At 45.8% G+C, this 26448-nt stretch overlaps 1 protein-coding gene across 2 annotated transcripts in view; it reads right to left on the reverse strand.

Annotated features, from left to right (window-relative positions):
* The window catches only part of ASIC2 (acid sensing ion channel subunit 2), a 1139537-nt gene that overhangs the window by 62853 nt on the left and 1050236 nt on the right, over window positions 1–26448 (reverse strand). For both annotated transcript variants that reach the window (XM_063655357.1, XM_054457976.2), the window contains exon 3: window positions 10861–10988. In XM_063655357.1, the coding sequence (XP_063511427.1) occupies window positions 10861–10988 (128 nt within the window). The remainder of the gene's footprint in view (window positions 1–10860; window positions 10989–26448) is intronic.

Here is a 26448-nt window from a genome sequence, read left to right on the forward strand (position 1 = left end):
CCTCTACAGGCCATTTTTCCCCCTTTAAAAAAAAGTCAGAAACCAAGGCCACACCATTTGGAGTTCAGACAGTGAGCTGCCCATGAATCAAAAGATAACGTGACACTGGGCAGCAGGACCAACCAAAGCATGGTCTGATTTATTAACTTGTCCCTTGAGTAAGATAAAGTAGGTGAGTCCATAGACATTAGGGCTCCTTTCCTCTGCCTGGGTCCAAGGAGGAAATAAGCCACCGAGAGATAAGCAGCCGGCTTTTGATGTCAGATCCAGTGCCGAGTGGGTGCGGGAGCAGCCAGTTCTCTCTGGCGATGCTAGTGAGGGTGGGCACCACCAAGGGTCTGCACCATGGACCCAGGCTGGGGCTGCCATGTCAGCACCATTTCTAGCTTATCCTTTCTTCCAGGTCTCAATAAAAAGACTTATTTTTTAGTTCCTAGTGTTCAAAGAGTATTTAAGTTACACCATATTTGAAGGCTAAGAACTTAAATGGACTGTAAATTATTTAAGTTAGCCCTCAGAGATCATTGCACAATATTCAATCCATCCTTCGTTCCATCTAAGAATTGTAAGACCTAATCTTTTCCCTTAAGAGTTTACAGTATACTGGGGGCATACTACCAGACAAATAATAGCTCTTTTATTTGATTGATTGATTGTAGAAATGGTGTCTTGCTATGTTGCCCAGGCTGGTCTCCAACTCCTGATCCTCCCTCTTCAGCTTACCAAAGTGCTAGGATTATAAGTATGAGCCACCACACCCAGCCAGCTATGGCCCTTACTCCATGATTGATTGGTTGATTGATTGGCTACCTCTCCTGCTGGCCTGTAAGCTCTAAGAAGAACCAGGCTAGTCTTGTCCACTGGTAACCTAACACCTAACACAGTGCCTGGCACATAGTAGGTGATCAATAAATGTCAATATGAGATGATGAGAGAGTAGGACAAGAAGAAGGCTCAAGGCCTAAGTGCGGCAGTGTGTAGATGAGAGGGGGCTGTGTGCTGGAGGGCAGTGAGATATAACCACTGGGAAAAGTGATGGCGGGAGCCAGGAGGTAGAATTTGGGCTTTATTTTATGGGTTGGGAAAGACATTAATGGGTCTCAAGCAGGCTGTGACATGATAAAGTCCTCTCTTTCACATTTATTTATTCATTCATTTCATCCAATGCAATTTATTGAACATCTTGTATATGTAAGGCACCACGTAAAATATAAAGAATAGAAGTATGATAGAATCATATCCCCAAAGAGTTCGCAGTTTGGCAGGGGAGATAGATAAGTAAACAGACGGTTATAATGTGTACATTTTTTGCTGGAGATTTCCACATAATACTCTGGTATGGCCATGTTTGCACTGAATCTTGGAGGAAGGACACATACAAGTGAGGTGATGAAAGGGTGGGAAGGGTGTTGCTGGCAGAGGAAGCAAGGAAAGAGTGTGCGATGCTGGGAGGAGGGCTCTGTTTAATATGGCTGGGGTGTTGTGTGGGAGGCTGGGGGAGTAGAGTGAAAGGCCACTGAAAGAGAGGCAGGAGCCAGACTGGAGAGGTCTGTGAAGAGATTCTTGGACTTCATCCTGTGGTTCATGAGGGAGGAAGATGAGCAGGGCTATATTTTAGAATGGTCATGTTGATGCAGAGAATGGGTTGGGGAGGGACAGAATGAGCACTAGGGAGGCCAGTGAGGCAGTTGTTGTTCTTATCTGGGTGAAAAAAACATAAGGAACTGAACTAAAGTAGTGTCTGGGGTGGGGGATAATAACAGCTAGCATCAATTGGGCACTTACGGTATGCCAACTGTTCTATGGGTATTACATGTATGAACCCACTTAGTTTTCCAATCCCCCTATGAGGTAGGAACCAGCATTATCCCCATTTTGCAGATGAAGAGAATGAGGAACAAGGTTCTACAACTAGCAAATGGGGATTTGCATTCTGGCCATTTAAAGAGTTTTGAATCTAGGGGAGCATCAATTATGGGGTGCAGGTGTGGGGACAGGGAGAAGATGAATTTAGTTTTGCCTGTTGATTTGGGATGCCCATGGGACTTTAAGCAAGGAGTTCAGCAGCCCCTGGAATGTTGGGTCTGGAGCTCAGGAAAGAGGTCCAGGCTGGGGTGGCAGTCTGGGAATTATGGGAAAGGATGCTGTAACCTGGGAGAGGACAATACAGCAACCTGGAGTGCCACTAGGTAAGGGGTGGCAGGGGAAGAATTGCTTATGAAGGGGGCCAAGGCAGAGTGGGCAGGGAGGTGAAAGGAAGCCAGGCAGGAGTGAAGAGGAGTGTTTCAGGGAGGGTGTGGTCCACAGTCCACATGCTGGTGAGAAACCAGGTGGTATAAAGACTGAGGAGTATCCCTGTCAACAAAGGCTGGGTTTAGCCAAAGAGATCTCATGAACAACCTTGACAAAGAAAAGTTTCAGCGGCGTGCTGGAGGTGGACTGGCAAGAAAAAGGGAAATGAAGAAGCAGGGATAAGCGAGTACTGCGGGCCCCCCTTATCCACGGGGATACGTTCCAAGACCACCAGTGGATGCCTGAAACTGCAGATAGTACCCACCCCATATGTATGTTTTTTTTCCCTATACGTACATACATACATACCTCTGATAAAGTTTAATTTATAAATTAGGCACAGTAAGAGATAAACAAAAATAACTAATAACAAAATAGAACAATTATAACAATATGCCAGCATCATGACTCTTGCTCCTTGGGGCCATGATTAAGTAAAACAAGGGTGACTTGAACACAAGCACTGCCAAACCTTGATGGTAAATCTGATCACTGAGATGGCTGCTAAGTGACCAGCAGGCGGGCAGTGTATGTATGCAGCACGGATATGCTGGACAAAGGGCTGATTCACGTCCTGGGTGGGATGAAGTGGGATGGTGCGAGATTTCATCACGCTACTCAGAATGGTGCACAACTGAAAACTGATTATTTCTGGAATTTTCCATTTAATGTTTTCAGGTTGCAGTTGACTGTGTGTAACTGACATCGGGGACCGAGAACTTTTTGGTGACTCTTTGTCAGGAAGGCAAGGAGAGGAAGAGGCTGCAAGGTAGTGGGGAGGTAAAATAAAGAATAATTTTATCTCCTCCTAAGACTGGAGTATATTTTTATGGGATTCAGTTTTTGATTCCCTAATAGTGCTAAGCACAATACCTAGCTCATCCTAGCCAATCAGCAATTCTTTGAAGAATCCTTCTAATTCCTCCCCCATCCTCTGCTGTCAAGTCCACCTTGAGAAAATCAAGCTTATATTGTGCAGGAAAAAATGGTGAAAACTTGACTCTTGGCAAAATCGTCTAGGGATTTGAAGATATTTCTACTTTAGATGCTGAGTGGCAACAAGTGATTAAGTAGCTAAACTAGCAGATGCTTAATTGATTCTTATTCTTGGGCTGTTCATGGGAAACAGTGTACCCTGTTGATGGTGAAGGCAATGTCTACACAGCGGACCATCTCATCTCGTGGCACCTCTCCAGTGCTTTGATGGGGTGGAAATAGATGCTTCCATATTTATGTGGCTCCATCTTTGGCCATTTGGAAGTCACTAACGGCATGTGTAATAAATTCTCTCTTCTGCCTTGAAAAAAACCAACTGGGCAAGCTTCCATTTCTAATGGGGTCCGTGAAACATGGATATTAAGGACCATGGATCTGGCTGTCAGGTTGACAAATGAGTCTTCCCTATTGAAAGGCACTTAGGAAGTTATAATTGGAAGCTTGAGAGGAGTTGTCAAAAGCAGACAGTGGGCATCCCACCAAGCTGCTGGGCCTTTTTATTTAGGGGTGGGGTGAGGGATACCGTTTCTTCTTGTGAGCCATGGTGGGATTCCCTCTAAATGGTGGAAATGTGGCCAACTTACACCAGAGGCAGAGGCTTAGGCTTCTGTAGGAGCCAACTGGTCCTGCCAAAGACCAAACTAGGGCTGGCAAGACCTAAGTATTCTTATTTGCCATTATTATAGTCTAAACAGGCTAGAGAGGCAGTGGTTAGATGCAAGGTGTTGTGTGATGGTAGGCATTCTCAGGGCACTTTAGATACAGCTCAAGTGATATAAAGTCTAGGTTGTGGAATGGAAACCTTCTCATTCCTGATGGTTTCCAGCTGGTAGTGAAAGAGGTTCTTGGTGAGAGTGGGAAGTCTCTGGGAAGTGACACCTGGCTCCCCAAGGTGTTTCCGAGGCTGTCAAATATAAACCCAGGGCCATGATTTCCAGGAAATTTCCCGAACAATAATGTTGGTGGGCCAACTAATTGCCCAGAATCTCTAGATTCATTCCCAGGACCACCAAGAAGTACAAGCAAGGTGGTTGAATAAATATTTGATGAATACATGGATCAACACTTAGAAAACAAGAATCACTACCAGGCTCTTTGAGGAGAGGGTGGGAGATGATGAAAGTCTTCTGATATCAACTCATGACTTGGAAGTCCAGGCATGGTGGCTCACACCTATAATCCCAGCACTTTGGAAGGCAGATGTGGGTGGATCACTTGAGGCCAGGAGTTCGAGACCAGTTTGGTCAGAGTGGTGAAACCACATCTCTACTAAAAATACAAAAATTAGCCAGGCATGGTGGCACAAGCCTGTAATTCCAGCTACTCCAGAGGCTGAGGCACGAGATTTGCTTGAACTCAGGAGGTGGAGGTTGCAGTGAGTAGAGATCGCACCACTGCACTCCAGCCTGGGTGACAGAGTGAGACTCTGTCTCCAAAAATAAATAAATAAATAAATAATCATGATTTGAGCAAAGAGTCTGATTGGTGATGTCAATGTTGAAGACAGCTTAGTGCTGTCCCCATACCACATGAATATCCCAGCTTTGCAGTTTCACATATATTTACTCACTCATTTAATTTTTCCCAAATTCCAGAATTCTATGCTGGCTCTCTTATCTGTTCATCCACTCTTATCTACACAGATGGCTTCCAGATCTATATCCCTAGCCCTGACCCCTTTCATGAGCTTTTGCTTTGATTAGCTTGTCTAAGCCAGAAACGATATGAATATATCATCCATCACAGCCTGGCTTCATAACCTCAGGAAGAAGGGCTTTCAGGGCAGATTTTTAATGGGACAGTTGGCAGAGGTGAGTTGAGGAGGCAGCAGAGAGCATTAGAGTATAACACTGGATTGATTATCCAGTTGTACTTCCAACAACTCACATTTATGGATCTTATCTATAAGCAAGGCACTGGGGCCACAGAATCCAAAAGACACAATCCTTGCTCTCAGAGGGCTCCCAGACTATAAGAGACAAGGGCTGAGAGAGGCAAAAGAAGGCAGTTCTGGAGAGGTAGGTGTCAGGAGCAGTGATCCACATGAAGTAAGCCTACATGGGAATGTTGTATCCTTAGGAGTGTGACAAAAAATGCCAAATCCCCCACTTCATTCTGTGAGTGCTCCAAGGCAGGGGCCAGGTCTTGCTTATCTTAATTTTTCCAGCACGTTCAGCGCTCAGGGAATATTTGCTGAGGGAATAAATGAATGTACAAAATATTGTATGGAGCAGCTAACTATTCCTAGGAAGGTGGCAGGATAAGACAGCAAAGGTCTTCTTAAAGGCCATGACCTTTGGGTGGTATCTGGAAGTGTGAATAGGCCTTTGCCAGGTACATGAAACAAAGAAGGGCAGATAGAGCAGAGGGAGCGATGCACAGAGGCAGCCATCAAAGAGCATGGGGTGTTTGGTGGATGGTTCTGCATCATTGGGATGTAGGGTCCATGCTAGTCAACCACAGGCAGATGAGGAGGCTGGAGAGGTGAGCCGTGGCCAGGCTGGGCAGGGACTCCAGAGCCATTCTAAGGGGTTTAGATTTTTGTAAGTTACAGAAATCCCTGGAATGTAAGGGTGTTATGTTGGGTAGTGCTGTGACCACTGTGGATGTGGGTTGAGGAAGGGGTACTACCAAGGAGGGTGACCAGAGCCTCTCTCCTAGAGTTTTAGGCTACTCCACCCCAGCTCCCGCTTCTCACTAGCAGGAGCCCAGATTCTGCCTCCCAGAGCTGGGGAGAGCATTTATCTCACAACCTTATCATAATTTACCTTATAAGCATCCCATGCCAGCTGGCAGAGCAGGGAGTGGGTGCGGAACTGCTGTCAGCCAAACTTCCTGGTGATCCTTGTGTCCTTGAGTGAGCAGGGGCAGGGACTCCCAGGTGGTGAATGCTAGAGGTCATTTGAAGTCATCTCATGGAATCCTCTCATTTTACAGATGGAAAAACTGAGACCCAGAGAGGGCAGTGACGTATGCAAAGTCCCATGACACAGCAGGACTAGAATCCAGGCCTCTGGACTCCTAGGCTTATTTGTTCTCCACAGTACTGAGTAGCCTCATTTCTTTGGGCTCATGGTAGGAAAAGACCAGCTTGCCAGCCAGTCCCTCCCTGGATTAGCTCCCTGTGTGCTCTCTCCAGAGAGTCTTTCTGAGTTACAACTGTGTAGTGCGGCAGAGCAGAAAGAGCATGGGTGCGGGAACCTGGTAGATTCAGGCTTGAAGCCCAACCCTGCTGCTCCCCTAGCTACGCAACCTTGAACAAGTTACTTAACCACGCAGTTTTGTCATCTGCAAAGTGCAGATATCAGTACCTCCCTTGCAGGGTTGTTGTGGGAGATTAAATGAGATAATGTGCCTCAAGTGTCCCTACAGCATAATGCCTGGCAGATAGCATGTGCTCCATTGATAGGAACTGTTGTTATTCTTCTACCTCTCCAAGGGTTCTTTTTCTGCTTCCAGCATATTATCCCGCTGCCTGTCTCTGGTGGTCCTGGGATTGTGCAGAGGCTTTTACAGCAACTGAGTTAACCAGGGCACTTCTTAAGGTTGTCTAGGAAGGCAGCCAAGGCATACCTTGGCTTATTTGTTTTTAGGGCAAATGCAGGTTAAGAAAGCAATCTTTGGACTGGGTTGTAGCCAAAGAGTATATTCTTTAGGACAATAAAATAAAATTTAAAACATTTGGAAAGGCGTGGTGTGTGTGTAGTTATGCATGGGTGAGATAATTTTCACTATGCAAAAAGACTTTCCCATTTATACAAAGATTCATGGTAGGATTTCTCTAAGTCACTAGTTCCTCTTAGGGCTCTTACTCTGGAGTCAATTTTCCTAGCATAATTCACACCAACCTTCCAGGAAAGGGCTTTCTACTTCCTACTACTTGTCCCCATGGCCTTCCTGCAAAGTTTCCTTAAACTTTGAGCCAAAGCAGCAGAATCTTGGATTGATAGCAATGTAGCTGCCACATTTTATGGATATACCATATACTATAAGATGCACCATGATTTTATGTATCACCAAGAAAGAAGAACAAACACTGCTTATTGTAATTTTAAGACTTAATTGATTGTAAAACATATCCTTATTTCAGAAATGTTAAAATGTGAACAGAAATATGCCTCTTAACAATCATGAAATGAAGTGTTTGAGGATCAGGATCAACTGGATAGATCTGCGTACTCGCAGAATGAGAGCATACAGCTGGGGCTAAATCCCCAAAATATACTTGGCTTAACATTATTTTTTCCTTTGTTAAAGAAACCACTAATCTACAGGCTTTGTGAGGGCAGAGACTGCGTCTCTTTTGTTTACCACTGTATCTCTACCACTTCACTCATAGTAGGTATTCAGCAAATATTTGCTGTATGAATTAATAGAACAAAGCCACAACATGAAAGAGATGGAAAGCCCACAGAAGAAAATAAATCATTCATAATTCCCCCAGTGTGGGTATTTTGGCTGATTTGCTTCAAGTCTTATTTCCTATGAATATGCTCTTTTATATACATGTAAATATAATGTATTATTAGATTTAGCTCTGGGATGTGTTTTTGTATTTCTCTATTAATATAAATGAAACGATGAAATGAGATGATGCGGAAATGCTTTGAAGACTGTAAAATGTTTAACAAATATCTTATTAGTTGTAATAATCATGAAAATACAGACATGAATGGGGCTGATTTTCTGAGAACACACTTTAAAGCTAACAGCAAATTTGCCCTCCAAAGCTGGGAATATGTTCTATTTCTCATCCTACTCACCATGGGGAGTCCTTCTGTTTCATATTGGGAAGGGAAACAGAAACTTAAGGCTTCCTAGAAGTCATAGCTCCAACTTTCCACCCAGCCCAGAAATTTCTTCCATCTTACTAATGGAAGATCAGCCAGGGCTAGGGGAGGAAAAAGCACATCTCTCAGGCTGATGAAAAATAGCAGCCTACAGAGAACTTTCTCCTCTCCACCCTTTACTAGCGGTGGGGAGAAGTTACACACTGTATTCCAAGGAATGTTGTTCACTTATTCTGCTGCTAATAACAATGTAGATAGCAAAGAGATGTCAACATAAGTAAGTAATTCATCATAGTAAGGGTAGGTACATTCAACAAGCCACAAAGTCAGATTTGCCACGGACAACTAATTAAAAATTTACTTTCAGAAAGTCACAGAATTTATACACATATTGATGAGTATAACCTGTGCCTTGTTCTTTGAAGGGATGTGGGTTTACTCATACAACAGAAGGGAGTGCTGACCGATTTTCTCTCCTTGACCAAACTCTAGCCAGGCTCTTCTGAGCCCTCTTCTCTTCTAAGCCTCGCCCTTAGTTGACCTATGAAGAGTTGAACAAACACTATCATAGTTTCTAACAGCTCAAGGTCACATCCCTAGAATGCCTCTATCCCCTCTTAAAGTGCCTGCCTGAGAAAACCCGAGGATGCCAAGAGAATTTACTATTTGCTCCAGCCAACACCTGAATATAGGGCCCCTGTCTCTCCGTCTCTGTGGGAGGGTAGGAGCCTAACTAACTTCAATAAGCACCAGTTAGCAAACCCAGATGCTTTTCACAGGGACCAGCACCCAAGCCCCTTCCTATTTTTTATGATTTTTTACTTCTCTGACTCTGCTGCTCAAGCCCTTGCTGTTCCCTCTGCCTACTCCCTCATTCTCTCTTTGAAACACCCAGGCCCTCTCTATGAATTGGGGTTGAGTTCAGTTCATGCTGCACCCTCTTCCCTACTGCAAAAGTAAATAATTGATTAAAATCTGCCCTCACCATGTCAACCCATGTCCAGCTTTGTTTATTTTTGACAGTACTCAGGAGCTCATCTAGTCTAGTAGCTCAGGCACTCAGCTCATCTAGGCTGCCGGTCAGTCTGCATGCCTTTACTGGATAATCCTTGTTCTCACTCTTCTTGACTCTCAAATCCTTAGCCTTGAACTTTGCCCCTGCCATCCTCATGCCCTCCTTTGTCCTCAAGGATATGTTTTCCTGGTTGCACCATTTGGTTTCTACCTTGCATACCCTTGGATATTCCCTTTTCTGCTTGCATCACTTGTCTCCGTCTCTGGGAGCCCATAGAGACCAGGCTAACCTTCCAGCACCTCCTGCTCCTGCATCAAAGCTGCAATCCCATTCCCTATGTGCTTCAGTGAAGGTTGACCTTGGCCTTCATTAACTGCCCAGGCATTGTGTACAGGGCACAGTTTGTGAGGCCTGTGCCATCAACACGTTCCCAGAGAGTAAAAAATAATATAGCTCACGTATAGATTTCCAACCAGTGTTTTTTTTTTTTTTTTTTTTTTTTGAGACAGGGTCTAGCTCTGTCTCCTAGGCTTGAGGGCAGTTGTGCAATCTCAGCTCAGTCAGCTCAAGTGATCCTCCCACCTCCACTGCCCAAGTAGCTGGGATCACAGGCATGCACGACCATGCCTAATTTTTTTTTTTTTTGTAGAGATAAGGTCTCATGATGTTGTCCAGGCTGGTCTTGAATTTCTGGGCTCAGGCAATCCTCCTGCCTTGGCCTCCCAAAGTGCTGGGATTACAGGCGTGAACCACCGTGCCCGGCCCTACAACCAGTTTTTAATGTAGAATATCATTTTATAAAATGGCTAAACAGCTGTGATCAGTACCAGATGAAAGATGACAATTGAGCCAAATTTTAAAAGCAAGCTGAGCTCATCCATTACATGCATGTATCTTTCCTTGCTCTTCCGTCGTGGTTCTCCCTGAGTCTCCCTTTCCCACACCCCAGAGTGGGTGCCTTCGCTACTCACTGACTTAGCTATGCCTAAGGTCTTCCCCAGGAACTTGTCTTAGATGATCTGGTTTAGGATTCCCTCCCAGTCACTGTCTCTTCAGCTTTTATTCTGGGAAAACCAGGCAACAAGTATTCAGGAGATAAGAGAAAGAAACGGAGTCCGTGTCTCTCCGCAGTCCTGCTTTGAGACTGCCTCCCTACTGAGAGTTTGCGAAGGTCTCCCTTTTGAGATGTAAGACTCGCTTCAGACGTGAGGCTGTGCCTGTCCTCCCTCCACCCACAGACAGAATTGATGCAGCAGTCCCAGCTGGCCAGCTGAGGTCCCCTCCCCAGCGCTATATCAAAGAGAGCAGGCAGGAGCCTGTGTAACAAGGGCTCGCTCCACTTAAACTCTGTGATGGGAGAGGGACGCCTCCATCCCTTTTCTTTTTGTAGGCTGCTTTGAATTGTATTAACGCAAGTGATGAAACATATCAAACCCTGGTTAGCAGTTTCCCTTAGCATCCCCTGGCCAAAAAAAAAAATTTTTTTTAAATTAACTTGTACAAAAAGTCAACTGTAACAGAATGGTCTAGAAAAGAAAAAACCCAACCAGTTTGGCGAAAAGAAAAATGAGCTGGGTTTCCTTCATGACCAATTTTAGGGACCAACAGGTGGTACAGGAGAACTGGTGAAGACGGTTAGCCAACATCTTTCTCTAGTTTCACAGTAAAGCCCTTGACCGAGTGGGAATTCCATTTCTCCTCCTTGTGCCTCTGCAGGGGGTCGGGGGAGGCTGAGGACCATCAATCCTGGGAGCCCAGGGAACTTACCCTCTGCTCCTGTGTGGCCACAAAGGTCTGGAACCCTGGAGCCACCCCAAAGCCCAGCTCTTGGATGAAAGGTGGCTCAGACTGACTGTGGATCTGAACTTTCACTCCTGCTTCAAATGTCGTTTCCTCTGAAAGAACAAAGACGGACAGAGCCATGGGTCAGTAACAACAGATGCTCACGGAGTCCTGGGATTGAAAAGCTCAAAGGGATGCTGAAAAGACCCTGTGATAAGCAGAATAATGGCCCCCAAAGGTGTCCACGTCCCCACCTCCGGAAACTGTGACTAGGTTGCCTTACATGGCAAAAGGGACATTGCAGGTGTGATTGAGTTAAAGTTCTTGAGATGGAGAGACTATCCTAAATTATGCAAGTAGGACCCAATGCAATCACAGAGGTTCCTATGAAAGGGAGGCAGGAGGATCAAGGTCAGAGAGAGAATGGAAAAATGCTATGCTGCTAGCTTTGAAGACAGAGGAAGGAGCCATGAGCCCAGGGATGCAGGTAGCTTCTAGAAGCAGGAAAAGGCGGGGGAATGAATTTTCCCCTAGAGCTGCCAAAAGGAACACAGCCCTGCCAACAACCTTGATTTTATTGAGCCTAGGGAAATCCATTTTGGACTTCTGACCTCCAGAATTTTAAGATAACGAATTTGTGTTGTTTTCAGCCACTAAATTTGTGGTAATCTGTTGCAGCAGCAATGGGAAACAAATTCAGGTCAGTGTGCCAGGTCAACTCTGCCTCAGTTGCCAAATCTGTAGAATGAGATTATAACATAAGTCAAACTCCTTTATTTTATTGACTAACTTTTCTTCTGGGTCATGAACTGAAGGTGAGGATATCAGGAGGAGGAAAACATGATGCAGCAGTGGAAATAAAAATGCAGGGCTTTCTTGCATGCCAAGGTGTTTGCCCCTCGGGGCTGCAATGGCCAAGTAGAAGAGAAGCTTCCCTCCTTTTTTCCTTTGGCAGAAGAAATGGGCCTTGGCAGTGGGAGGTTGGGGGCGGTGCAGAGCCATCATCTTAAATGTTTAGTGCTCACAGTCAGTGGAAAATGAACTTATGGGACTGTATAAGCCTTTACCAGATCCCCCCTCTGTCTTATCTTCTCCAAACAGTCTACAGAATGAGCTTTCCAAATGTAAACTGCGTAACTCCCTCCCATGTTTCCAAGGATCCCAGGCTCCTTACCCATCCCTTCCCTAGCCTTGTTCTGAGTAGCCTCTGCCTCGCAGCACCATGCGGGGCTGCCTGGATTGGGCATCACTGGTACCCACTCTGCAGAAATGCATCTCCTTCTGCCCAGAATGTCTTTCTACCTTGTCTACCTGACCATCTTCCCACTTGTCACTGAAGATTCAGCTCTCCATCCCCACCCAAAGCAACTCTTTCTCTTGCTCTGTTGTATCTTCCACATCTGCCTGCTGGAGCCCCTGCCATAGCACGTCGTGATGAGGCTTTAACTGTTTCCTCCAGCAGGCTGGAGTATCCTGAGGCCAAGTTCTGGGCTGTCTCTCTGGACCTCAAAGGTCCTGCACAGGGCTAGGCATACACCAGGCACTCAGGAGATGCCTAATGAATGAATAAATGGGAGATTTGTGGGTCAAGCCTCAATCATTTATGAATGGACAAGGCCAACCTGGAGTCCAAATCAAGGAATGTTCTCAAATTAAAAAATGGACAGAGAATGAATAAATGCAGGAATGAGAGAAGATAATGATGGGGTTGGGGGTCAGGGATGGAGAGGAGGAGGACATGTCAGCACTCAGGCTGTGGCTTGGGGAGGGTTTGGGGACAAACTAAAGCTGGCACAGAAGAGAGTGGCTGGGAAGGAAGGGCTGGGTCCAGCCACAGGAAAGGCATGACCCATGGAAAATGTGGGGGCTATTGACTGAGGTAGGCCCAGGGGTCTGGAGCAGGGCAAGAATTCCAAGGCCAGGGGCTATGTGGAAAGAAAGGGCTAGCAGGCAGACAGGACCCCAGGGAAGGGTAGGCAGGGCTTTCATCATTTAGACAAGGAGACCCTCAGCCAGGAAGCCTTTTGGATATGGTTCATGGAGTGGGAGAGAGTCCAGGCAATCTACAAACACATCCCACTTCCCTCCAGTACAGTCATTGTTCTGTGGTTTCTGTACAGCATCACCCTGTCCAAACTCCTATCCATATGCTCCTGGAAGCCTGTGGCTTTGTGTCAATCTCTCCTATTGATGGTGAATTCCTCAAGAAAGGAGATCATATCTTATTCAGTCCAGGGCTCCATCACCTAACCCAGGGCCTGGCCCTCAGGTGGAGCCTCAAGGAAGGTTTTTAGATCTGGGAGGAGGACTTCAGGAAAGGGAGGACTGGATGGAACGAGGGGGTTGAATAGTCATCTTTCAGTGGCTGTGTTTTCAAAAGTCTGCCCAAGATGGGGTTGAGGAGAGAGTGTGGAGCCTGAGAAACAGACTCAGATGGGGAAGAAGGGTGAGTGTGGAGGGCTGTTGGGATGACAGGGATGCCCCTGCTGGGAGGAACTGAAGGCTCCTTCAGTGAGCCGTGGGAGGGAACAGGAGAGATGCCAGAACTTGTTTTCAAGAGCTAGCTGAAGCCGTGTGTGCCTGCTATACAATCGAGCTTAAGAAATCAAGACAGGCTCAAAGGAGAGGACCTGTGGTTTACAGGAGAAATGAGAAATGAAGTCTTCCTGTCAGAAATGCCATGAGTAATGGGCAAAACAGACAGGCCTGGTGTGCCTCTCTTAGTGAGAACCGCCCAAGGCTAATTGAACTGGGTTCGGATTTGGAAGAGGTGCTAGCTTATTCTGAAAGCAGCAGTAGCTGCAGCCAAGAGTAAAATCCTAAAGTAGCCTCAGTTTTTAAAAACATCCAGTGGCTGGATGGACATGAGCGGGAGCAGGTGATAGGTAAGGTTTCTGCTCTCTTTAGAGCACTGCGGACCAGTGGAACTTTCTGCAAAGATGGGAACATGCTATTCCCTGTGCTGCTGCCCAACATGGTAGGCGCCAGTTACGAAAGGTGGCTTGTGTGACTGAGGAACTGAATTTTTCATTTTATTTAATGTTAATTAATTAAAACTTAAGTTTAAATAGCCCCACGTGGCTAGTGGAAACATTGCTGGATAGCACAGTTCTAGAATATCCAGCTATGAGCAGACTACAGCCCTCCCAGAGCTGAGGGGGTGACAAGAACTCCGCCATCTTGCCTTCCTAAGCAGGTGCTCTGGAGAGGCCCTTGTCTGGAGTCCTGGGTAGTTTGGGCAGGGTTCTGAGCAGCAGATCAGTGTGTCTTCATGGTCAAACCATGACCATAGTTCCAGATCCTCTACCCTGCTTTCCCCAAAGCCCTATTTGTACATCTACAGATGCATTTCTTTCTATTTCTTACCAGAATTGCCCTTGGCTTCCCTTTGAAGATTGCTTTCCAGGTTGGTAGTGAAGAGCAGCTCCCTCTAGTCCCTGCCCTCACTCTCTTCCCTTTCCTGGGCATGGCACCGTGTTGAGTTGAAGACCCAATTTGAGAGCTGAAGTTACCAAATGTAGACTATTAGGGCCAAGGCAACCTCACACCATCCACTTTGGAGGTTCCCAAGCTAGAATGCAAGTTAAAATTTCCTAGATGGCTTGGGTGATGCTTCCTGGGGTCCACTCCCAGAAATTCTGATTCAGTCACTCTGGAGTGGAGAGCAGGAATCTGCATTTCCAGAAATTCTGATATAGGTCTGAGGTCATCTACATTTGGGCAGTGATCTAGTCCAGGGAAGAGAAGTGACTTGCCCAAGGTCAGACAGCAAGTCAAGAGCAGAGCAGGGGCTAGAAGCCAGGTCTCCTGAGTTCTAATGTGGTACTCTTTCTACTCCACCAGGAGTGTGGTTTATTTAGTGTGAGCAGATGCCTTAATTCATAGCTCTGGAGTTCTGAATGGGGGCTGAGGGCATGGGATATCTTTTTCTTTGTAATCACCCCTAATGTCCCTAGCACAGTAGCTGGCACAAAGCAGGGCTCAATAAATGTTTGTTGAATGGAACAAATGAGTGAGGAAGTATCCCTTGCTTGTGTCTGCTGTTCCCTGCTGTATCTGGTCAGCTGTGAGTCTGCCTGGGTTCTGGAGGACACTGGTAAACGCCAGCACCGCATAATTCAGGAGGGCTCACCTGCTGGCATGCAGGTGGGGCTGCACACACAGCAACAACACAGCAACAATAACAGTAACAATAACTGGGACTGCACTCATAGTCTGTGGGTCCCAGTGCCAAATGAAAATGCAGGACCCCCTGTTAAAAAATGTTGTTAAAAATTTATAAAAGTAAGCATTGTTATTAAAAAATAAAAGAATTTCAAGACAACAATCTCAAGAACATTAAACCAAGTGAGTGGCCCTTCTGATTGTGGGCCCTGTGTGACCGCCCTGATAGTAGCATCTCAAATTGGTGCTGGACAGAATTGTTCACATCCTCATATTTGTCTTATCGGCAACTGATTCAACGCTAAGCTCCTTCAAAGAGTGTAGGTCTCTGGACAGTGAATGATTTGTTTACACATCATGAACACCAGGATTCAAGGACAGAAAGAGAGAGAGAGAGAGAGACAGAGAGAGCACAGAGAGAAAGGGAAAGCTACTACACACATAGTATGTAGACAGTGTGTACATGGGAATTCTTGTTAATTGGCACCGAGCTGAAACCCAGACAGTGTAACATGAAAGATAAATGCTGAACCAAGAGGAGTGTGGCAAGATGGAGTTCAGCCTGCAGAAGCCACAGTCTCCCAGCATTTTCCAAGAGCTTGGCCATAGATGGCACAAGGTGAGATCAACCTGGCCAGGGAGGGAGTTGCATTTTCTGAATATGCAGAAAGGATATGGGAGCCCTGTAGAAGGAGGCAGGAGCAATAGGCAGAATGCATAATGGGGCAGGGAAAGTGCATCACGATAAAAGAAGCTAAAATCTTTCATCTTGGCAAATTACAGAAAACATGCCAAGGAAATAAACACTAGAGAGAAGTAGGAAGAAAAGTTTATCTGAATAGCTAGGGGGAGTTTCCAGAGCTCAGAAAGTGAACGTGCTGATACAAAGCAATCTTGCTTTGGACAAAAATTACTTTGTAACAGTGGCTGAGTGAGGGAACCCTAGCCCAGATAGCTTCAGAGGAGAGGGGGGACAAACGCCAGCCATAGAAGGGGCATCTCACAGTGCAGCAAGAGCCTTGTGTGGGTATGGGATAGCTTCTGTTTGCACGCCCTTCCCCAGTGCTTCTCCACCCTGCTCTCTGTGCTATGGGTTTGAGTTGCAGAGACTGTGTTGATGGACTCCCTTGCCCTCTGGCTTGGGATCAGTTAATGGTGGGCCAGGTAGGAAACTGGAGGGAGAAAGGAGAGTCAGGCTGGGGTGTCCAGTCTCTCAACCCCATTTGCTGGGTCCCTGTGGGTTAGCTGCATGTCACTTTGGAAGGCCACAGCTCCGGACTGGGGGCTGGAGGGAGAGCTCTTCAGTGTCTCTCTCTGGGTTTTGACACCAGCTTCTTTCCTTCTTTCTGAGGGGTGGTAATGGCTCTCCCTGCTACCAGTCCCAGGATGCTGCACCCTCCTGTATTGCTTTCCCAAGCCTTGCCCATGCCTTTGTTAACAGTCCTTGATTAATTTCTCCTTTTAGTATTCAATTTGAGAGTGCTGTTGATTTCCCTGCTTGGGTCCTGATTGGTGGATCTCCCATGGGCTCTCACTTAACTCCTGATAGATAGCAGGAGTCCCCTCTGTGGTACCACACAGGGAAGGATGGCTATTGTGTTTGAGCGAGTGCACAGGGATGGAGACTTCACTCCCTGCAGGGGCAGCCCATGGTTTTGAAAGTTCACCTTTATTTTGGTTGAAAACTGCCTGCTTATAGATTTTGTCCCCTAGTCCTAGCTCCGCCCCTTCTACTCGACACCTCTTTAAAGATCTCCCCAGAGATAGAGGGCCTGTTTCCCAGACAAGTGAGTCGGACTTTCTGAGAGAGGCAGAAATGCAGACCTCTTGTACCTGGAGCGTCAGAACCAGAGAGCGCCTAGGACAAATTGATTAAATGCTTGGGGCTGCGGGGTCAGGCAAGTTGAAGTCTAGTTCAGTTCTGTGAACTATAACAAGTTATTTAATCTCTTAGAGCCTAATTTTTCTCATTTTTAAAATGGGTATGAACATAAAAATGGATTGTTCTTCATAGGGCTGTTGTGAGGCTTAAATGAGCCATTGCATGGAAAGTTCTTAGCACAGAGTTTAGCTTAAGAACTCAACAATTTGCAGTGTCATCATCACCATCATCATCAGGAATTCAGTATTTCTGGCTTTTTACAAGATCCAAGGGGATCAGTTGCTGTTTTATGTTCCTCTTTGATCATGCTAGTCTCTCCATGTAGACTGGCCCTTCCTCTTATCTTCCATTTGGTTACCCTCTACCCACCTTTGCACTCACCACCTCCTTGACATTTTCCCTCCATTCGGTGCCCCAATATCTAGTACTTACCATGTTCACACTTGATCCCAACTCCCTCTCTATTAAGACTGAGAGATCTCTTGGGGACAGGGTCAATGTTCATTTATGTTTATAATCACAGTGCCTGGCATGCAGTAGGAACTCAAAAATGCTTGGTGAAGTGAACAAATGTGCACAACTCACCTCTGAGACACAGGATCCCACCCTCCTTGTTTTACAGATGTGCCACCGAGGTGCTGAAAGGTGGGTTGAACTGTGCGGATCTCACAGGGAGTTTGTGGCCAAGCTGGGTCCATATGAAACCTGAGCCAGCTCAGAACTCCTGCTGCAGTCCAGTGAGTGGGCAGCTGTGTAGGGACTTCAGGCCAGAGGCCGACAAGTGCATGGGGGCTGGGCAGGGGCAGCAAAGCCTGCCTGGGCCATCCCCTGAAGGGCCGTGGTTGGCAGTCCTGTCTTGGGTGGCTGATATCTTTCTGGTCTCTGCTGCTCATTTAATCATGTGGCTTAATCCCTGGGGACCTGTCTATTAAGGCCCATCCTTTGGGCCTCCCTGCTACCTATGATGAGACAAATGGGCCTGGAGTGTCCCTGAGTCACCCAGGCATGGGGAGTGGCTTGGCCCATCAGCAGCTGGGTCACTCACAGCCGGCAGTGGCATCTCTGGCTGCCATTGTCAAGCAGCTGCTGTGGCACTGCTCTGCATTACCCAGGGGACTGTAAAGTGTGTGTGTGCCTGTGTGTGTGCAGACGTGTACTAGTGTATGTGTGTGTGTGAGAGAGAAAGCAAGAAAGAGAGAAACTCTCTCTGAAATATAACATTGTTCTTATTTCTTCTTATTTTCCTAAAGCATTTCCTGAGATGCTGCTTTGGAGTTCAAAGAAACAGAAAGGAAGGACTGACTCTCTTAAGGACAAGACCCAGAGCTGGATGCTTCATAGCAGTCCACATTTGTTCCCTCACTCCCTGGACAGTTATGCATCGAATGCCTACCATGAGCACGTGCCACCGGCCTTGGACCCTTGCCTGGCTGGCTTGGAGTTTTAACTAGATCATGTATATTTTCTGCATCACACTTAGCCTGTGCATGAAGCACATCTTCCCAGAATGAAAAAGTCAGGCTGCTTCTAGCTGCTAAATGGATACCTGCCTCCAAGCATGTTTCTGATTTATGGCATCATTTCTCCAGAGTCCTCGGACAGCTGTGGAGACCCCTATCCAGCACAGTGAAACCAAAAGCACGGTGAAGTCTCTGTCCTCCTGGAGCTCATGTTCTGATGGGGGAGGTGGATGACAACAAACAGGTACACGTGTGACATCAGGCTGGCGATGGAAAGTGCCAGGAGAAGTGACGCAGAGGAAGGGCAGGGCAGGTGTGGCTCTCTTGGTTGGGAGTCAGGAAAGGCCTGTTCAAGGTGATAATGTTTGTGTAGTAACCAGAATGAAGTGAACAATGAGCCACAGGACCACCTGGGAGAAAGTATTCCAGGTGGAGGGAACAGCAAGTGCCAAGGCTCTGGAACAGGTGTACACTGGGCCCACTTCAAGAACAGCAAGGAGGCCAGAGTGGCAGGGACATGGTCAGAGGGCAGCTGACCATTTTGTTAACTCCTCACAGTTAACCTTAGAGGCAGGTGCCCCCATTTTACAGACAGGGAAACAGGCTCAGAGAGGTCAGCTGGCCCTAGCCGCACAAAATAGATCCAGAATCCAACCCTTGTCTGCTAGGCTCCGAGGCCTGTGCTTTTTGACCCCTGCCATGTGGCCTCGCTCAAATACTTTTTGCCTTTCTAGCATCACTGATCGCATTCTTCATTGGTTTGGGTCCTGTGGAGCTTTGCAGGCTGGGACCCTGAGCTACCGAGCTTTGCATCCCCTCTGGGTCATGGTGAAAGACAATCTTGGCACATGTACGGTAAGCTTTGGGGTTTTCACAGACTTGATCCTGCTGGCTCCTCCCAGATGTCCTGAGGCAGGTGTCAATATCTCCATTGCATTACATTTTATTTTATTTTTTTACATCATGCTCATTTTTCAGATGAAGAAACCAAAGCTCACAGAAAGTAAAGAATAGACCCGGGGCCAATGACTCACAGCTGCGTAGAATTTTGGAGCCAGGAGACCCCTTGAAAATTTAGCTAACTTTTCACCTTTCAGATGAAAAAATGGAAGCTCGCAGAGAAGACAGTGGCCAAAGGCCACAAGGCAAGTGGCAGGTGGGCAGTGGCTGGGATCCAGGTCTCTAGATTCCTCACCCTCCCCTGCCTTTTGTTAGTGGGCTAGAAGCCACATTGGTGCCAGATGGCAAGCTGATAAATTTCCAAGCTGGACAGGGAAGGATGGGGAAGAAGAGTTTAATCTGCAGTAGGCTCAGCAGCCTTTGTTCTTTCATCTTAGAAGCTCAGTGAGTGTGGGACGGCGACAGTAACAGGGACCAGAGTTGCAGCCCCAGCCTTGAGATCCTGGTGGAAAGGGCATGCTGATGCTGTTTGAAATCAACCAGAGGTGTCATTTTAGACCCTGCTCCCCTGCTCACACCAGAGAAATCCAGGAAAGCCCAAGGCCAGGGAAGAGAGGCAGAGAAGTGCATCAAGAAAAACACGGGCTCTGAAATCACAGAGACCTGGGTTTGACTCTTAGTCCCACCACTTAATTGCCGGGTGACCTCAGGCATGTTAAATTGCCCCTCTGAGCTTTAGTTTCCTCTGTTCAAATGAAGTAGGGGCTGATCTCTCAGGTTACTTTTAGCTCTAAAATTCTACAAGCTGAGGGCCATGTGCAAATGTCTTTACCTCACTGCATCTCATTTTAATCTCCTGCAAAATAGATTATAAAAAAATAGATGTGGCTGTTCAGAGCTCACATCAAGTCAGAAGAGGCTGATTTTTCTAAAGACAGCACAAAGAATCCACAAATTGCTGCCTATCTAAAATTGGGCAATGTGTATCTTGTCCTTCCTCTCCAACCCTTCCCTGACAGATAGGCACTGTAAGGCAGCATCTCTAGCTAAGGAGATCTGAAATCAGCACAAAGACGGGCAAACTCACGCTTGATTGCTCACAGGTGATATTTTGAAGCTAGGCAAGCTTCTGGAGGAAGAAAAAAATATCAACATTGTGTCCCCATGCAGGATGGGCTGCAATTACGTCTGTTCTGGGTGGCAGTGTGATGCAGCAGTGTTCTTACCAATGGCTGGTGATCCAGGAGATGTTATCAAGTGTCCACAAGAGTTTGGCGAAGGCTGCAAACTTCAGCCCCTCCTGCAAAGCCATGGAGCACACTAGTATTTTAAAGACGCTATGACGTCCTGCAGCAAAAACATGTTATACTTTGTTGATCCGAGTGTTACCCAAAGCAATCTTTTTTTTTTCATTTTTCATTTTTAAGGAACACTAGCTCTGCGTGGAAAAAACCAAGGAGGACCAAATCAGAAGATGTGGATTCAAATCCTGTTCTAATACTTCTTAGCCATGAGGTTGTGGGAAAGTCACTCAATGTCTCTGCTTACAGTATATATATATTTACTTAGATGCAGTCTCACTTTGTCACCCAGGCGGGAGCGCAGTGGCGCGATCTTGGCTCACTGCAACCTCTGCCTCTCGGGTTCAAGCGACTCTCCTGCATCAACTGCCTGAGTAGCTGGGATTACAGGCATGCACCACCATGCCCGGCTAGTGTTTTTTTTTTTTTTATTTTGTTATTTTTAGTGGAGACGGGGTTTCTCCATGTTGGCCAGGCTGGTCTCGAACTCTTGACCTCAGGCGATCCACCTGCCTCAGCCTCCCAAAGTGCTGGGATTGTAGTCATGAGCCACCGCACCCAGCCGCTTACTGCATTTTAAAATGAGTTAATCTGTTAAATGACTAGAACTGCCTCGTCTACATCATAGGAGTGTATGAGGATCAGTGGATGGAATGTGGGAAAGCACCTTATACACTGTGGGGTGATGTGCCCATGTTGGAGAAGGAGATAGTTAATGTTAGGTCTTGGTTATGCAACTGAGAAATGTAGCTACACTTTCATTCCTGCTAAACAGAATATTTGCAAAACATATATTTATGAAAGCATCACATGTGTAGTTGGGACTAGTCTCATTACCAAAAGATTTATCTCAAGGATTCTTTAAATAATGAGTTTTCCTAGTGCATTCAGCCTCAGAGACTATAAATTACTTGATAAGAAGGCTGATGATTCTGGGTGGGTAACTGGTGTTCAGGAGATTATCACCCTTGAAATGCCATCAGAAAGTGTCTAAAATTATAGGGAAAGTTAGTGGATGATTAAGATTCCATTTGTAAAAATTCTGTTTACACACACCGATGGTGGAAGTTAGGTACAACCAGATTGCTGAGTGGCTCATGTATATAGATTGTGATGTGATTATAGAATTCAAAATCATCCAAAGCATTACTGGATTCATAGCAACTTTTTGTTATACAATATTCTCTCAGTGAATTAAAAAAGCACCAGAGCTTTCATGTGGGATACTGGCTGAGAAATATTTTGATGTTAAGAAGACATCCTCATTCTTCCAAATGGTGGGGAACAGTGGTCTGGATCAGAGCTTCTTACACTTGGATGTGCACACAAATCTCCCGGAGGATCCTGTTGCAACACAGACTTGGGGGTGGGGGAAGGCAGAGATCCTATGCATCTAACAAGCTCCCAGGTGATGCTGATGCTGCTGGTCAGAGGATTACACTTTAGCAGGACTCCCAAGAGAACATCTACATTTTTGCAGAACACATAGGCCCCTGGTGATCTGGCCTCTACCTATCTCTCCAACCCCAAGTCTCATCCTTAGATGCAGATGCCGTTGCACACTCTAGGCTGTTCTTGGCCTCTGGTCCTCATTCCCCTCCCTCTGCTCAGGACCTCAGCTCTCCAGGTCCTCAGATTTTCCTCTAACTCCCACACGCTGCCCAGCAACCTGGCAAACAGGCCTGAGACTAAAACCAAAGGTCAACTTCTCTCTAAAGCCTCCCTTTAGATACGCTTGTCCCCTCCCTTCTGGAACTGACTATCTCCTCCTAGATTCTCAATCTATCTTCTATCACGGCACTTGGTGACACTTAATAGTTGACACGTTCCCCAAACAGACTGAAAATGCTTGGCACTCCTTGGACACTTTACATGAAAGTTGTTGGGTGAATAAATTTCCATCTACCATCTAAAAAGAGCCCTTCAGATATTCCCTAGATTATAAACTTCGAAAACCTGGACTGGGCCCTTCATCTGTATCACTGAGGTGCCTGGCACACAGTAGGTGTGCAGTTGAGATTTACTAAATTGGGGACATGAGGTCTGCGGTTGGGGCTGTCTTGTCTTCTTCCTAGCTGTTCTCCTCAGACCCTTGCACCATCTAGGAGTTTTAACTAGAACACATGTATTTTCTGCATCACACTTAGCATGTGCATTAAGCACATCTTTCCAGAATGAAAAAGTCAGGCTGCTTCTGGTGCTAAATGGATACCTGCCTCCAGTGGTGTTTCTGATTTATGGCATCATTTCTTTAGAGTCTTCAGACACCTGTGGAGACCCTGTATCCAGCACAGAGGCCCAATCTGAGAGTGAGCCTAACATCTCAGCTGGCTACTGTAGGTCCCTGTGCCCTGGACACTCAGAATTCAGGCCAGAGCCTGCTCCTCTCATTCTGGGGAGGTCCTTAGGCCCTGGCACCATGACAAGAGGTTTTCCTGGGAGCAGAGATATCGGAGAAACCATAGCAACCATCATCACCCACTCTTGTTCTGCTCCATTTGTAAAGGGGGATAAGAAACGTGCTACCCATGATAGCTGCTCAGGCCTTCCAGCTATGCTAAAAATTTATGATGATTTTAAATTTAATTATTCTTTTTATCAAAGCAATATATGTACATAATTTAAAAATCAAGTGGTATTGCAAGGCTTCTAATGAAAACCAGCAGTTTCCTGCTCCACCTCTTCCTACCCCCGAATCCTACTTCTCAGAAGCAGCAACTTTCAACTGTTTTAGCTGTTTCTTCTGGTATTTACTTTCATATTTCCATGAATGTCAACTGCTTGAGAGTTATTTCTTGGTTTTAAAAAATTTTAGATCCTGTCTACCAAATTCCTACAACGTAGGAATCATCTACAATCATATTATATTATCTGCACGATTCCTACCTAATCACAGAAGATGAAGATGTAGGCTTCTTAGATGATGTGTTCCACGATGCTGCCTTTCCTTTCACCCTCCAAATATAGTGATATGATATTTTGGTTAAATCAGTATCCAGCTTTTACATAACCATGACTCTGTAAATATTGTGCACAGCCCAGCCTTGCAGTATATAATGTTTTTGATCTCTTTCTTGCGAAATAAATATTTTGTTTTCCCTGTTTTTTTCCTTCCATTTTGTTTTGTTTTACCTTGCTTTTTCCTTGTTGGTTTGTATGGCTTGCTAGTACCCATCACTAGAAATCCCAGACTCTATGGCAGAGCTGTAAAATGCCTCTCAGGACAGCCAGCCAGACCCACAAGGGCCATCCCTTGTGGATCCAACATCTTCCTGCTCCAGTTTGGATGGAATGCTCTCTAGGCCTCCTGCGCAACTGTCATCCTGGTTCTTCTCTTCATCCTCATCAGGAAATTCTCTTAGGCCAGATCCTTGTCTCTGTAATCTTATGCAACCCTTGATTTAGCTTCTCATCCTCCAATAACTTCCTGAAAAAGTCTACATTTTTTGGGAAACCAAATTCTACTCTCACACTTCATTTGTAGTTTGCTGGGTATAGAATTCTATTTAGAAAAGAAAGTGTCTCCCTCCAGAAACCGGAAAACATTTTGCCATTGTCACTTTGCTTTGGCTGCTTCTGTTGAGAAGTCCTAGGCTGTTCTCATTCCAGATCTCAGGTATGTGACTGTTTTTCTCTCCAGAAACTGTAAAGATTTTTTTGTTTATTTCTGTTAGCCTGAATTTCACCAGGATGTGTCTTGGTCTGGTTTTTTGTTTTTGCCGCTATTGGGGACAGGACTTGGTGAGCTTTTTCCATCTGGACAATCATGTAGTTCAGTTGAGTATTATTGTTATATTAGTCCTTTGACAATGTCCTCTTCTCCATTCTCTTGGTTTTATTACTCTAAAACTCCTAGTAATAGGATGTTCTAGAATAGCTTCCTGGATGGACCCTCTGATTTTCTTATTTTTCTCTCACTTTCTACCTGTTTGTCTTTTTGTTTTACCTTTTTGGGAGATGTCCTCAGTTCCAATCCTTCTATGGATTAAAAAAAGTTTGCAATCATATTTTAAATTTATTTGTTTGTTTGTTTATTTATTTATTTGAGACGGAGTCTCACTCTGTCGCCCAGGCTGGAGTGCAATGGTATGATCTCGGCTCACTGAAAGCTCCGCCTTCCGGGTTCACACCATTCTCCTGCCTCAGCCTCCCGAGTAGCTAGGGCTACAGGCGCCCACCACCACGCCCAGCTAATTTTTTGTATTTTTAGTAGAGACAGTGTTCACCATGTTAGCTAGGATGGTCTTGATCTCCTGACCTTGTGATCCACCCGCCTTGGCCTCCCAAAGTGCTGGGATTACAGGCGTGAGCCACAGCACCCGGCCTAAACATATTTTAAATTTAATTTATTCTTCTCTGAAAGTTCCTTTTTAATAGCATCCTATGATTGTGGTTATGGATGCAGTATCATCTCTTATCTCTCTTGAGAATTTTAATTAACGTGTTTTGATGTTTTCTCCTGCTTCCTTCATTTATTTTTTATTTATCAAAAGGCTTATATGGTGTCTGATATTATCCAGGCACTTTTCTAAGCACTTCATAAATATTAACGCACTTCAATTCTCCCAACAACCCTATAAATGTAGATAATATTATTATTTTCATTTCAGAGGTAACACAGGTCACACAGCTGGTGTTACAGCTGGGATTTGAACCCAAGCAGCCTGGCTCTATATCTTATGCTGTTAGCCAATGTGTCTATTTCCTCAATATTTCTTTTTGGTTTGATTTGGGTTCATTGCCTTTTAGTGGGTCCCCTCAAATGCTTGGCTCTTTGGTGGCTCATTCAGGGGTAAAAGGTCCTTAAAGGCTTCCTTGTGTTGAGGGGGCACTCCTCAAGGGACTTCATTCTAGGGTGACCTAACTAGGCCTTTTAAGGCTTCCTGACTGTCATTGTCTGTGGATCTTTTATCTTGAGCTTGTCAGTCTCCAGGAAGGGATCGCCTCAAACTTCTGCTCAGGTGTGGGTGGGGTAAATTAGTCTGGCCGAGGGTCCCACCACTCAGGAAGTAGAATTTCCCTCACCTCCCTGTTTTTCTGCATAGCACCTCACCCATGCCCTCAGCTGTGCCTGATTTCCCCAAGTCCAGAGTCTGTAAGAGGGATATTTGTATGGCTGCTTCTGGCCATGGGAGGATGTGTGGGGGGCCTAATAGTTCCTTTTGTAGACTTTCAACTCTTCCTCCTAGTTTTACCTCCACCTCTCAAACCTGTCTTCAGCAGTATCTTATGCCTCTAATTCCTGATCCTGTCTGGGGGTTCTCAGATGATGTCTATTGGCCTTTGCTGGCTTCCTCAGTGCAGGCCCTCAGTTCTCAGCCTCGTGTAATCTGCCAAGTCGATTGCCACTCATCCATCTGCTTTACATCTTCCAAAAATTGGCTGGCATCTATTTACGGTTGTCTTTTCTCCCATCCTCTTTGTCCTGTGGGTTTACACTTACATATATTAAAAAAACCCTTTGATTGCCATTTAGGTGGGGTCTAGGAAGGGGGCCTCCCATAAACACATATGTTCAACCTACCATGTTTAATCAGAAGTCTAGAATGTCAGCTTCCCTGCAGTGCTGGTGTGCTGCAGAAAGGTCATGAGCTTCTTTCACCACCCCAGGAAAAGGGAGAGGGAGCTTCTTTCACCACCCCAGGAAAAGGGAGAGGTCTCTGGGATGGACACAACCATGGAACCAACCAGCACTTTTAATCCCAATGACATCTGCCTCCCATTCAGGGGTTTTCAAACAGGGCATCCTCAGTAGTGCCTCAGGGCTGGTCACAGGGACCAAGAGAGAAAGCAAACGGGGGTTTCCATCTCCAGTGGGACAAGAGCCATGCTGCTTTTGTCTGTTTTCTACGTGGGACTGTGCTAA

The sequence above is a fragment of the Pongo pygmaeus genome, chromosome 19, assembly GCF_028885625.2.
Source record: "Pongo pygmaeus isolate AG05252 chromosome 19, NHGRI_mPonPyg2-v2.0_pri, whole genome shotgun sequence".
NCBI lineage: Eukaryota > Metazoa > Chordata > Mammalia > Primates > Hominidae > Pongo > Pongo pygmaeus.